This window comes from Hevea brasiliensis, chromosome 7 (genome assembly GCF_030052815.1).
Source record: "Hevea brasiliensis isolate MT/VB/25A 57/8 chromosome 7, ASM3005281v1, whole genome shotgun sequence".
In the NCBI taxonomy this organism is placed as follows: domain Eukaryota; kingdom Viridiplantae; phylum Streptophyta; class Magnoliopsida; order Malpighiales; family Euphorbiaceae; genus Hevea; species Hevea brasiliensis.
In genome coordinates, this window is record NC_079499.1 from 97096697 (window position 1) to 97112409 (window position 15713).

At 35.3% G+C, this 15713-nt stretch overlaps 1 protein-coding gene across 1 annotated transcript; it reads left to right on the forward strand.

Annotated features, from left to right (window-relative positions):
- Positions 1-960: 960 nt before the first annotated feature.
- LOC110644236 (germin-like protein subfamily 1 member 17) lies at positions 961-2005 on the forward strand. The gene is made up of 2 exons (XM_021796932.2): positions 961-1125; positions 1302-2005. Exons 1-2 carry the CDS (start codon positions 1002-1004, stop codon positions 1850-1852), a joined length of 675 nt encoding a protein of 224 aa, XP_021652624.1. The 5' UTR covers positions 961-1001; the 3' UTR covers positions 1853-2005.
- Positions 2006-15713: the final 13708 nt, after the last annotated feature.

Genomic DNA, 15713 nt, shown 5'->3' on the forward strand with positions numbered 1-15713 from the left:
TTTTATAGATGAACCATTCTACAGCAACTCTAAATAAACATTTTTTGTATAGCTTCCAAAATATAATTCAATCAGCTTGGAACAAGTAAGTTTTTCAATTTCTTTTTTATATTTTTTTCCCTATTTTTGTTTCTTATTCTGCTCTAGTAAATTTTTAATCATACTAATAAAGAACAACTTTGCGTAGCGTGCACTAAATAACCCATGAGGTGAAGTCGAACACACCATAGATAGACCTTTTCATTGAAAGAAAATTTAAGTTATGGTATGAATTAATCAAGTCAAATATCAACCATTTATGCCCAAATTAAAATATTTGGAAGGAAAAAAAAAAAAAAAAGATCTTTCCAAATGGTAAAGAAATCAATCCATGCATTATCCAGGGTGGATAACTTTCAACTGCATTGACTTTGCCCCAACTAAAGAAATAACTTGCCACTGCATATGCATATATATATATATATATATATATATATATATATATATATTTATCATCCCATATGTTTTTACAAACCATATTATAAATTAAAATAGATGTTAAAATTGCATCTACAAAGGCAACAAGAAGATTTCAGTCTTTTTCTTTTAATTACTCTTTGCTTGTTCCAGAATTGTTGTCATACAAATAACTTGTAGGGTACATGTTACTCTGCAATTACTCTATTGATTAGCTAAGACGAAAACATGGAAAGAAGGAAGGACTGGTTCCAACCCAAATTTTATTGATGTAAGCATAGGAAGGTATATAGACATGAAGAAAAATGTGTATAGTTGTTGTAGAATGCTTCATCCACGGAATAGAAAAAACCAAAAATCAACTGCTGAAGACCATTTAAGCAAATCTTCATTAATTTAATGTAGGACTAGGTCAATGACTCCAAACCCCATCTATAAATACACTTGTTTCCCATGCAGGATTTCCCATCTCCACTCAGCTCAAGCACTCTTCCTGTGTAAAAATCTAGAGACATCCAGCCTAGCTTAGCCTAATTAATTACAACATGAAAGGAGCTCATTTCCTAGTAGCTTTTGTCCTACTGGCTTTGTCATCCTCCTTTGCCTTTGCCTTCGACCCTAGTCCTCTTCAAGACTTTTGTGTTGCCATCAATGACCCCAAGGATGGGGGTATGATTAAATTTTTTTTTTCTTTCTATCTCATTTATTCCATACATTGTTGGTTGTGTGTTCTATTTCAGTATCACTTTTCCTTCATCTATACATGTGATGCAATTTATTAGCTTCCATCAATTTGAACAAGATTATTATCTGAGATTGATTCCCCAACTTAATTTTCCATGCAGTGTTCGTGAATGGAAAGTTCTGCAGAGACCCGATGCTTGCAACAGCAAACGATTTCTCTCTTTCGGGTCTCAACATCCCAGGAAATACATCAAATCAAGTTGGATCAAATGTAACTCTTTTAAATGTTGATAAAATACCAGGGCTCAACACTCTTGGTATATCTATAGCTCGTATTGACTTTGCACCATACGGAGGCCTAAACCCACCACACATTCATCCTCGTGCCACAGAGATTCTAGTAGTCTTGGAAGGCACCCTGTATGTGGGTTTTGTTACATCAAACCCCAATCGACTCATTACCAAAGTTCTAAATGCAGGAGATGTTTTTGTGTTTCCAATTGGTCTCATTCACTTTCAATTCAACATTGGAAATACTAATGCAGTTGCTATTGCTGGACTGAGCAGCCAAAATCCAGGAGTCATCACAATTGCAAATGCAGTGTTTGGATCTAATCCACCAATTAACCCTGATGTTCTGGCTAAGGCATTCCAATTGGACAAGAATGTGGTTAACTATCTTCAGAAACAGTTCTGGGTCAACAACCATTAGAAAATTGTTGATAATATATATTTAGTTGCTTATTGTTTTGTTCAGTATATCAAGGTTGTAATACAATAAGAAGGCGCTAGCGCGCCTCACAATGTTGATTTTGAGTCGACAGTAATACTGTGCTCTGTTTTCTTTATCTGCCAATACCGTCATTTTCACTCTTACTTCCCATGTTTTCTTTCTTTAAACTATTATTCTTTCTAATTGGCTGGAACCTAGGCAACATCATCTCCAATTTTATTTTTTAGACAAATTGCCATTAATATTTGAAAGTGAAATAAAATTACAAAATTAGAATTAAAAAAATTAAATAAATTTATAAAAACATTAACAAGTCAGATTTCTTTTTTTACCATTATTTGGCCAAAATGAAAATTAATAAATAATGAGATTTAAAACTTTAACTTTTCAAACAAAGGGTGGACATATAGGCTGACCACACACCTAGTAGAAAGTGTTGCATCCTGAATCATCCTCATTTCACCTTTATCGGGCCAAAACTTAGTAAACTTCTGTGAATAGGGTTAATTGGATATAAATATGCTACCACATCAAGTTTGTTGGTGAGAACCTGAAACTTTTCAAATTAAATGAATCTTCCTTACCACCTAAATCAACCCATTAGAAATTTTGTAACGTGGGGTTTCAACTAAAAGAAAAAAAGAAATCTATCCATTAAATATCCAGTGTAGAGCTCATTTGGACTTTGTTTAAGAATCTGTTGCTAGATGCTGCTTCTTCAAATTCAACACTAACCAGTCTATGAGATAATAACTTCTAATTGCCTTGACTATGATGACTATGTCTTTGAGATAATAACTTGTCACAACATACGTACAATGAATTAAATATGTTATCTATGCACCTTTAAATTCTGAAATTGGGTTGCTCTACTCCACTCCTAGAAATTTTATTATTTTAGTATTTGTAGAAGCATTCATTAACCACTTTCCAAATTCATGCATCATTCATTATCACCCTTTCAAATGATTTTTATATTGGAATATCATATAATTTTAATAAAAAATTAAATCGACCAAATAGTGTAATACTCCCGTTTGCATAGCCTGGTAGATTTCACTGTTCCGGTGACCGGTATCGGTCCGGACAATTAAGAGGATTAGAGCCACACTTAAGACAACTAGAGAAGCTATAAACACAAATAATTAGTAATGTCCAATTAGTTAAGTATAAATAAGAAAAAACAGAATATAAGAAGTTAAACAAGCCGAGAGTCACAGCGATGGGTGACCTTCTCGGGAACGACTGCGAATTCATTTTAAACTCAAATTTCGAGCGTAAAAAGTGATGCTGCGGTCCTTAGGACCCTTATAAACACAGTGGAAAAGAGAAAATCATGAAAAATAACTGTTAAGCCAGTCAAATAATTAGGTTAGGGAGTCGGAAGAAATATGGAATTAATTACAAATCGGGATGACCAAAATTTCCTTTGAGGGACCAAAAATAAAATTTTACAAGTCCAATGGATATGGGACCAATTGGAGATGAAAATAGGCACTAAATGACACAATTTTCATTTAGGAAGTCTGCCCAAAAAGTGACTAAAACCTAGTGAACAAAGTGACCGAAGTTGAGAAATCGCAGGCTGCCTTGCACAACCTGACTAAATGAACAGTATTTGTTCATTTGGTCATAACTCAAGCTAGGCAGGTCCAAATGACCTAAAATTTTACCAGTGGTTAGATGAGATATAGACCTAAAACTTTCATGAAGAACACCAACCCACATTATTCCATTAACCCAATCAAATTATTGAGCCAATTTGGGTCACTGAATCTGCAGACTGCAGATTTGCCATTTGAACAGTAATGTTTCAATGGCTATAACTCTCTATAGAAAACTCCGATTTAGGTGATTCTTAAACCGATGGAAACCTAAGGCATAGTAGAACATTTCACATGAGAAAGTTAGACCAAATTATAGACCTAACTTGATCAAATTGCTGAACGAAGTTGGAATTAATAATCTGCCAGAAAAAAAAATTCTACAGCATGAACAGTAAACGTAATTTGCTTATAACTTGAGCTACAAAACTCCAATTGGGGTGATTCAAAAAGGAGAATAAACTTAATACAATAGGGAACATTTTCTATGAAGAAAGTTTTGCCAAATTCCAACAGTAAACTGACCAATAAAATAGTACAATTAGGGACACAAAAACTGAAAATTTGGCAATTTTGCCTAAAAGACCTAAGTTTTGAGAAAATGACCAAAACCAACAAGTTTGGTGACCAAAATGTGGTATGTGGGTAAAGTTGGAATTCTCATACCTATTAAGCCTTAGAAAGTCAATAATTTGACTTGAATAGTGCAGTGAATAGTAACCTGAAACACAAAATTTCAAGAACGTCGAGTTTAGCACGTTAGAGCTAGGTAAAAATGAGGCTAAATTTATTTTGGATTTATGTTAAGTTCTAGTACTGAAACATTATAAAATTTTGTGTTTCAGTTGAAAAGAATACCGGGAATGAACCCGAGGAACTGAGTCGAGGCCAAGAGGTGACTCATTTGAGGTTTGTGCACAACGTATACTTTTTATAATAATCTTTTGCATACTGTTTTGAATAATGTGAAATATTGGATTATGGCATTCTTATGATGTTTGATGTAAATTGTTGAAAGTTATTATGTATATTTGAAATGACAATGTTTAGCAAATTGTTAAGATAAGTTTTGAAACCATAGTATCATGACCATATATTTGAACACCTCACTAGCATGACTAGTGGAGGTAATTAGTTTCGAATTTTGATTCCTTCTCTGGAGAAGTGTTGAGGTGTGTCAGTAGAAGAGGATGAGAATGGATATCCATATATTTGAGCTAGCTAGCCTTGTGATGTGATTTCTCTTTAGCCTCTAGCTATTGAGATTCTATTTGTTTCGAATGGCATGATCTAACTGTGGGTTTTATGAAATGTGTTTTGATACTTTGAAATGAACTTGGTTTGCATTAAAATCTCATAATTCATGTTTTGTGTTTAATGCTCATGTTTAGTCAAACTTTTTTGAATAAATGAGATTTAAGTTTTGCATAAAGATTATTTTAGTATGTTGTGCACCATTGAGTCCTAGTACTCAGCGATAGCTTCTATTGCTGTCGCAGATACAGAGACTAGAAGAGCAGCAGACTGAGCTGCTGAGGTGTGAGGAGCTATCAGCTTAAAGTCATCGGGTATAATTTATATCCTAATTGTAAATATTTATTTTGATGTATGTATTGCATATAAATGTATGGACATGTAAGTGGGTCTTGAGCAGCTTGTACATAATTTGTATGAAGTTTGCAATAAAGTTTAGTTTATATTTCTATTGATGTAAATTTTGTAAGGATGTATATAAATTGTTTTGTCTCTGATGAAATATGAGTGAAACCATTTTATTTAATTTGAATGAAATGTATTGTTGGTATTTTGAGGATTATTGAATTTTGAACTTGAGAAATTGATTGAAATGATTATGGAGTTGTTGAAATTGATTGAGTTTGATTGTGAAATTGAAGTAGTTGTTGAGAAAAATTTTTAGAAGTGCTTTTTACAGGTATTTGAAGAATTGGTTTTTCAAAATACAGACAGAACTCTGTCAAAATTTTTATAAAATTTGCGAAAAAATAAAATGAGCCAAAAGTTTTAACTAGTTTTTAATTTCAATTAAATGTTTTAAATACTCATTAGAAATGCTCACCACTTATCAAAAATAAGAAAATTGTTTTAAAATCCCTTGTAGGGTACTTAATGAGTTATCGGTAGATGAAGTGCGGTAGTTTATTAGGTATTCTACGGGATCATGTTATACCTTACAGAGGGGTAAGGTGTAACAAAAAGTCCCATTAAAAGAATTTTTTTTTTTTAATTTGACAATTTATTCATAAGAATCATAATATAAGTACAACATAATTTCTCTCATAAAAGGAAGAAAATACAAATATAGACAATTGAAAACTTATATTCTGATATAACTTTGGAAGAGGATAATAATCTTTTGGATTTTTAGATGGTAAAAGAAACCTTGCAATGCTCTCTTAGGAATTACTTCTGTAACCCGCAGAAGAAAAAAAATACCAAATTTTAATGGAGGAACGTGCTACACTATCAGCTTTTATTTATAGAAGATCATTACTCGAACTTGAAGATTCAAAGTCTCAAAATAAAAGAAATCATTTGTACACACTATGTTTTGAACTGCTAAAAAGTCTATCAAAATTGGAAGAAACAAAAATAAAAATAAAACTCCACTAAGAGTGATAGGATTCCCAGTAATGGAAGGGTAAGGCCCTAATATTAGCATAGAACTTTATACATATTTCAAAGGAATACAAATATGAGAATTTATTAAAAAAAAGAAAATGATAAAAAAATCAATATGAGGATAATTATTGCTGGGAAACTTACCATTTTTTGTAAAAAAAATTAAAAAAAAAGAAAAATGATGAACAAGATGGAAAAAGGCATTGAAAGATTACTTTGATTGTTCTTGAAAATGGAAATGGATGTTAAATCGCAAAATCAAGATTCGAGTTTAGCTCAAATTTTATCTCAATAACAATCCAGGTTATTCCAATATTAAAAATTGAATTCATTTTGAGGAAAAAAAAAATAGTTATAATTCATTTATGGGTGGTAAATGGTTTGGGTCAGATGGGTTTGAGTTATCGCAAATTTTGTATTTTTTATGTGAGGTTAGATTAAGTCATCTCAAGTTATTGATGTATCCCAAACACAAGTGCACGAGTCTTTCAAGTAATATGATGTGGCCCAACCACAAGTGCACGGGTCGTACAAGTAATACAGTAAAGATATCGTTCCCATGAGGAGTTGTGTTAATGATTGAATTTTTGATATAAAAAGTTGACTAAATTGAACTAATTTCAAAATTAAAATAATAGATTGAATGGGTATTGGAGTATGAAATCTATATGTGCAAAATTAATAATCTATCTAACAATGTATTAATTAAACTAAAATTGCATCAAATTGAAATAAGCAAGTTCAAATATGGCAGGGTTTAAAATGGCAAGCAATTAAATTCAATTGAAAATTAGCAATAATAAAAAGGCGATTCCGGAGTTCGGGATTTCATATTCGAGCTATTTTGGGATTTTAAATTGGTTATCCAATCTTGTGAAACTTATGGTTTTAAGGAGATTAATTCTTAAATCCTTCGAATAACCTTTCGAGTGAGACAAAGAGTGCCTTAATCAAACTAATCCTACTTTCGTGGAGTTAGAATTAATTAAGACCCATTAAGTTCTTTAATTAATCTGTGAATCCTCTTAATCCTTAGTCTATTTCTAGATCTAAATTAATTAAGTCAAATTCCTTGATTATCTATCACAAGGCCTTCTCCTTTCGGTGCCTCAACCATGGATTAAGAACATCACTTAATGGGATCCTATACTAAGCATGTCATTAAGCACACAAGAAATGAATAAAACTCATTAAGACCACAAAATATGGATTACCCAATCAAAATCCACAAAATATCTCAAATATTACAATCCTTACTCCAGAATCAAAGGTAAACTACTCACTACCCATAATCCTTACAAGAAAATCTGAGTTTATATGAAAATAAGCTTCAATCTAAGCTAAGAAACAAGAAATTAAACACTAGAAATGTAGGAAAAATATAAGGAAAGAAAGAAATATGCAAATCTTGGTTGAAAATGGTGTGGAAGGTGAAAGTGACTCTTCAAATTCTGCCTCTCCTCTCCCTTTCCTTTTCTGCTCCCTTGTCTCTCTTCTAAAATGGGATAAGGGTCCTTTTTATAGCATTTTCTGACATGGAGCCCTAAAATGGTGTATTCTAGGAGAAATTTTCTGAGGGAATCTTCTGCCAGCTCATTAATGAAACCTTTATGGGACTGCATAAGTGGACTGCATAAGTTATGCAGTCCCTTATGCAGTTTTCGGCTGGTTCTGGTTCACTTATGTGAAACTGCATGACTTGGTGCATAGGTTATGCACAATTCCGTGAGAGTGCATAAGGGAGGCGTGAATGTGCATAAGCTATGCAGTATTCTTATGCACATTTCGGCAGGTATTGGAACAGTGATTTTTCTCCTTATGCAGATCTGCATAGCTTATGCGGCAAGTTATGCACAATTTGGTCAATGCACATTTCAGCTTGAAAACTTATTTTTGACATCTTTGGCTGTAGAAGTCACTCCTCAATGGCAAAATTTCTCTTCAGTCCTTCAAAAACACCATTTTTCCTACAAAATAAAGTAAAAATTACAAATTAATCCAAAATCGATAATTATGAAAGACTAACTAATTAACTAATGAAATTAGCTAAAAAAATGACTAATAATCAAATAAAATGGCTATGAAATTAGACCTAAATGACTATGCAAAATGTATGCATCAAATACCCCCAAACTCAAGCTTTTGCTTATCCTCAAGCAAACTTTAAAATGTGATGCAAAATTTTTAGGGGTGCCTTATCCAAGGAGCTATGAAAATCACCTATTAAAGTAACTTAACACCCTTTTAGCCATACCAACAATCCATATACCCATCCTTCAAAATGCAAAGAATCTAATGCTTATCCAAGCTTTCACCGCTTAGCCATCAAGTCAATTATCATTCAAAATCCCCAAACCAACCAATCAAAAGAGAGAGTCATGCTCAAAAGGAATTCTAGAACAATCAATAGTCAAAGTGTCTCTATATGGAATGATGGAATTGAATGAATGAATGAATAGTTTTCCAATCCCATAAGCAAATTCCCTACTCCCATCTCCACTAATGTAGCAAGTACTATCAAGAGATCAAAGGTCTTTTAGGGATGTAATGGGGCCATGGGGTTCAAAATGAGGCTAAGAAGAAGAATGGGTAAAAAGGAGTCAAAGCATGAGAATATTTCCAATCTTAACAACATAAGGTACACTTCTTATTTTATTATAATTTTTTTCTTTTTTTTTTATATATATATGGAGGAGAGAAGTACACAATGAGAATTGTCAAGTGCTAGCATAGTTTACATAAAAATGGAGGGACATTTTGATACTTTTAACTTGTATTTTGCATTTTCTTTTGATGATTGTCCCTAAAAATGCCACCCCCAAACTCATTTCTTTTAATACTTTGGGTGGATTTCTTTCAATTTGAATGGCAATAGTGAAAAGCACATATACTAGCACTTTTACAATATGACAAGCACTTCTTCTTCCTTTTATTGTATATTTTTTTCTTTTTTTTATTTTTTTTTTATTTTTTTTTTTAGAAAGTGTACCTAATATTCAATATTATTCTTATGGAAAGGGTTGGAGTGTTTGGTTCATTGGCTAGGTAACAATAAGGATTTCAAGAAAAATTAGGAATAAAAAGGCTCAAAGGGGTTTTCAAAGGTCAATTTTAATTAGGAAAAAGGGCCAAAAGTTTAAAATGAGAAGGTTTAAATCAAAGAATGCCTAATCATCTCTCTTTTCAAGTTCAAGCTGGTATTTCGCCTTGAAAGGTTTAGAAAATTTGTTCTAGGATTGGTGAGACATCATTTGACTACCTTATATCCAATAACTCCCTCTAAACATTCCAATCTTTAAAGGACTAGTTGGGTGGCTTTTTGGCTAAGAAGATATAGGCAAGGGATAGACACTTCAAAACCTTGCACCTCTTAGGAAACTTTCAATCCACAAACCCAACTAAAGGGTGAGTCAAATCGAGTTCATAGGCAGCTTTTCAATACTCAAGGGATTTGGCAAAAGATTTTAATGCATGATGCATGATTCCTAAAAATGAGTAATGCATTAACTAAATGGAGGAAGTCTATTTGTATGCAATGTGTACAATTTCTAAGTGATGTATAATGTGTGTGTAAATGTGTTATGTATAAGTATGTGTGGATGTATATGTAAAATATTTACAATATATGTAAATGAAATGGGATGAGATACTCTATACTCAAAATGTGAAAAATGAAGCAAAAATCAAAATGTGCACCCCCAAACTCAAAATTGGACATTGTCCTCAATGTCTCAAGCAATGCAATATCAAAACTCAAAGCAAAGGGAATAACCAGGATTAGTGAAAATTAAGAGCAAAAAGAAAGAGTTACCTGGTATGGAGCAGAGGAGAATTCAAGATATAAAGGGATGCATAAGAAGCTGCATAGGTTATGCAGAGTAAAGTGTCATCGAGAACATGTGCATAAGTAGGGTGCATAAGCCATGCGTTCGCATGAGTGGCTATAAGGGCACAGGCTATGCAGACATTTGCATAAGGGGTTACAAACTGTGCGATTCTGCATAAGTGGCGAAAGGGTGCACTGAGCTATGCAAAATAATTGCATAAGGAATTCACACTGGCAAGATATTCAAAAGTTGTTGCATGATGATTAGCAAAGAAAAATGTGCAACCACCAGTAGAAGCATGCAAAAATATACAATATATGGACAATTATGCACAAAAGGGCAGTAAAGGCAGTGAAAATCAATGAAAAACTAATGTAATGGCCATCCAATAGAACTTTAAGAAAAACAGAATTCAAGACAAACTAATTCAAAACAAACTAACAGAATTCAAAACAAACTATAATTGTTTGAACATATGTACAAAGAAAAAGTCCTACAAGTTTGAACAAAAGTAAAACAAAAACTAGTCTAGTTCTATTGTTTTGCCCTTGTCCATAGATGTTGCTAAGGGGCTGGTTGCATCTGGCTGCTGTCGAAATGATGGTGCTGGAGGAGGTGATGGAGGTGGAGGTGGCATTCCCAGAAAAATCATGAGTTTCTTCACCATATCCTTCAATTCTTTCTGCTTGTCCCTGGTTTCCATGACAAGGTCAAATAGGTGATCATGACGATCCTTAAGAGTATCAAGACCAGTGTCAAGCTTCCTATCCACAAAGTATATATCATCACTAAGCCTTTCAAGATAGGTGAATAAGGCTTTAGTGTTGAATGCAGGAGGGGCTGTGGATGAGGAGGGTTCAGCTGTAGGAGGTGTGGGTTGTGCAGATTGAGGGGGTGGGGTGGGTTCAGTAGAGTGCTGTGGGACTGATTGGGCAGGTTGGGCTTCTGGTTGTGCAGTGGGTTCAGCTTCTGCTGCTGGTTGTGCAGTATCAAAATGTGGCAAACTGAACCCTGTTTTGGATAGGTGTGCAGCATCAAAATATAAGGTGTCCACAAGTGCTGGTATTTGGTGCTCTTTAGGATTAAAACCAAAATGCTTGGCTATAACTGTTATGAGCCCACCCAAAACAATGTCACCTATGGATTTAGTGGCAATATGCAACACATGCTCACAAAAGAAATAACCAGGAGAAACCTTGACCTTGTGAAATGCACACCATAACATGAATAATTCAGATTTCCCCACAGCACCAGAACTAGTCCCTCTGCCCAAAATAGTGCTAGCAATCAGTCTATGAATAAACCTAAGTGCAGGGTCAAGTATTTGAGAGGTTTTTGATCTGCCAGCAGAGAAAGTTTGAGGTTGGTTTGTGATAATTCTCCAAAATTGGGCAGCATTCCAAATACCCTTGTTTGCTACCTCTACCCCTGTATATGGCACTTTAAATAGCCCATCAGTTGCAAAACCAAGAATGCTATGAAATTGATCCAATGATAACTCTCTGTTTTGCCCCAAACATCTAAATTTCATAGTTGGCTTAAAATCTACATCATGCAATTTCAGGGTGGCAGAGAATGAGGAAATAAACTCCAAAACTAAAGCTGGGTAAACAATCTCTTGCTTGTGCACAAATTCCAGCCAACACATACAATATAGATAGTCAACCAAATTGTCAAATAAACCAAGTATCGGAGAGAGTCCACAGAAATATACCTAGTGGGTTGCACCTTCCTTTCCTTAAGTCGTTTAAATGTTGCTTTGTGAGTTGCATCAGAAAGGGACCAAGGGAGTTTTGAGACCTGTGAAGTTGCTGACAATTGCTTTTTGCTGGAAGAGGGTGTGGAGGCTGAAGTCTTTGGCTTTTTGGGTGGAGGCTCTGACCTTGGGGTGGTGGGTGGTTCGTTGCGCTTTGAGAGAGGAGGTGCAGATGACATGGGCCTAGTGGATTTCGACCTTATTTTTTGTTTATATGTGGTTGTGGAGGGTGGTGGGGGTGTCGCTTGTGGAGGGGAATCGAGATTGGGAGGTAGCGTTGACAATGGTGAAACCTGGAGAGGGGAAACTGGATGGGAATGGGGAGGCGACTCCATTGCCGATGGAGAAGATGGAGGAGATGAGGGGAAAAGAAAATATGCAGGGGGTAATTAGGGCTAGGGCGGCGGAAATGGGTGTGGAGAAGAAGGGAAAGAGGAAAATGTCGGGAGAACTGGAGGGGAACGGACGGTTGTGAACAGAAAAGACGGGAGGCGGGAGAAATGGGTGCCGACGAAAATTTTTGGATTTGGTTGTGTAAGACTGCATAAGGGGATTAATGGGTGTGCATAACTTATGCACCCTACTTATGCATGTTTCTGCAGGTTTTGGACTTTAGAAAAATAGCTCATGCACAAGTGCATAAGTCATGCACTGTCCTTATGCACTGTTCGGCAAGTTTTGAAATCTTGGGTTGGTGGTCATGCAGTTGTGCATAAGTCATGCACCCTCCTTATGCAGGTCTCAGTAGGTTTTGGTGTTTGGAAAATGTGGTCATGCAGTTGTGCATAAGCTATGCACTCTGCTTATGCATGTTTCGGTGGGTTTTGGAATTTTGGGTTTCTGGTTATGCAGAAGTGCATAGGTCATGCACTCTGCTTATGCAGGTCTCGGCAGATTTTGGTGTTTGGGGTTGGTGGTCATGCAGTTGTGCATAAGTCATGCACTCTCCTTATGCACCTCTCGGTGGCTTTTGGAATTTTGGGTTTCTGGTTATGCAGAAGTGCATAAGTCATGCACTCTGCTTATGCACCCCTCGGCAGGTTTGGAATTTTGGGTTGGTGGTCATGCAGTTGTGCATAAGCTATGCACTCTCCTTATGCACCTCTCGGCAACTTTTGGGATTTTAGAGTTTCTGGTTATGCAGTAGTGCATAGGTCATGCACCCTCCTTATGCAGACTTCGGCAGAGAGAGAAAATCAGAGTTTTTGGTTATGCGGAAGTGCATAAGTCATGCACTCTGCTTATGCACCCCTCGGCAGAGAGAGAAAATGCAGAATTTGAAGTTATGCAAATGTGCATAAGTCATGCACTCTGCTTATGCAGGTTTTGAAAGATATGAAATTTGACAAAATTAGGCTATGCAGAGTTGCATAAGCTATGCACTCTTCTTATGCAGTTTGCAACAGGGATGAAAATGGCAAGAATTGTGGTTATGCAGGATTGCATAAGCTATGCAGTTGCTTATGCACAATTCAACAAGATTAAGATTGCAATAGAATATGATTTACAAGTGTGAAAAATACCTTAAAATGAAGAAATATAATTCTATGAAGCATAAACTATGAGAAATTTTCACCAAAAACACATCAATATATACAAGGTCCATCAAAACTTCATCACACAAGCATGTAGAAATGGATCCTACATAAAAGACCTTTGTGAACCATGCCATTTTTACTCAAATTCTGCAAATCAATATTTAGCACAATAAAAACTCAATAAAACCTGCATAAGATTGCATCTATTCACAAATGATGAAATGAACTCTCCAAGTTATGCCAAGAGAATGCAATATTGTCCACCTTGAATTCCACAACCCAAATAAGCTCATAACTGCAAAAATGGCTCACTTATCACCATATTAACATTAAAAGCACATATACTTAAAAGTTACACACCCAACCTCACCAAAAACAAAAGCCATCTGCTGCAGACACCCTTTTTGCTGCAGATTTCATTTTTCCTTTGCATAAACCAGATAACAGCTCCTGCACAGGTTATGCAGTAAGAACTAATCAGTTTTTGGGAGAGTTTGAAGGACAAAATTTTCAAGTTAAGAATCACTCCCCAGCAGTTCACCAACCTTCCTCCATTGAAATACATCTACAAGGGACAAGATTCAACAATGTCAAAAATTGAATTTGGGGAGATTCAAGATAAAAACAAAAACAATGAAAATAAAAGTAAATCAACAAAAAGGAAAATAAAAGAGCTTGGGATGCCTCCCAAGAGGGCTAATTTATAGTCCTTAGTTGGACTTTTCATGAATTTCACTGAAAAGAGGTGAGGGATTGGAGAGCTTGTAACAGCTTGCTCCCTTTATCGGGTCTCCAGTTATGTAATGCTTCAATCTATGCCATTGACCTTAAAATTCCCAGATTTTTCACTCCAAATTTCAATTGCTCCATAAGGGAAAACCTTAGAAACTCTATATGGACCAGTCCACCTTGATTTAAGTTTTCCAGGGAACAATTTCAATCTTGAGTTAAACAATAAAACTAAATCACCTTCTTTGAATTCCTTTTTCCTAAGATGCTTCTCATGCCAAACTTTAGTTCTTTCTTTGTAAATACGGGCATTTTCATAAGCATCCATCCTTAATTCTTCAAGCTCATTAAGCTGCAATAGTCTCTTTTCACCAGCTTGCTTAAGATCAAAATTCAAGGTCTGAATGGCCCAATATGCTCTATGTTCTAGCTCCACAGGTAAATGACAAGACTTACCATACACCAACCTAAATGGAGTAGTTCCTATAGGGGTTTTGTAAGCAGTCCTATATGCCCATAAAGCATCATCTAGTTTGATAGACCAATCTTTCCGAGAATTGTTTACTGTTTTCTCCAAGATATGTTTGAGCTCTCTGTTAGAAATTTCAACTTGTCCTGAAGTTTGAGGATGGTATGGGGTAGCTATCTTGTGCACTACACCATACTTCCTCATTAAGCTCTCAAATTGCTTATTACAAAAATGAGAACCCCCATCACTAATTATAGCCCTAGGAGCTCCGAATCTGCTCAAGACAAATTTCTTCAAGAATTTCACTACAACTTTAGCATCATTAGTTGGAGTTGCAATAGCTTCCACCCACTTTGACACATAGTCGACTCCAACTAGAATGTATTTATTACCAAATGAAGGAGGAAATGGCCCCATAAAATCTATTCCCCAGACATCAAATAATTCTACTTCAAGAATACCATTTAGGGGCATTTGATCTCTTTTTGACAAGTTTCCACTCCTTTGACATTTATCACATTCCAACACAAATTTCCTCACATCCTTAAAAAGATTTGGCCAAAAGAAACCAGCTTGCAAAATTTTACTAGCTGTTTTAGAGATTCCAAAATGTCCTCCATAATCAGAAGCATGGCAATGATGCATAATACTCTGTGTCTCCTCATCAGGAATACATCTCCTTATTAAACCATTACAACATCTCCTAAAGAGTAAAGGATCATCCCATCTATTAAACTTCACCTCATGCAAAAACTTTTTCTTTTGTTGCCATGTCATACCTAGGGGTAAAACTCCACAAGATAGATAATTCACAAAGTCTGCATACCAAGGTAGTTTAGCAACAAGAGAGAAAAGTTGTTCATCCAAGAAAAACTCATCGATAGGGATTTCATCCAATTCTTCATCATCCAATTTCAGCCTACTAAGATTATCTGCAACTACATTTTGGCTCCTTCTTATCTCTAATCTCCAAGTCAAACTCTTGTAGCATCAGAATCCACCTAATGAGCCTAGGTTTAGCCTCTTTTTTACGGAGCAAATACCTGATGGCTGCATGATCTGAAAATATAACCACCTTTGAGTCAATGATGTAAGGTCTGAACTTTTCCAATGCAAAGACAATTGCTAAAAATTCATTTTCAGTTGTTGCATAATTTGTTTGAGCCTCATCCAGTGTTCTACTAGCATAATAAATAGCATAAGCCTTTTTGTCCTTTCTTTGACCAAGAACAGCTCCAATTGCATAGTTGCTAGCATCACACATAATTTCAAAAGGT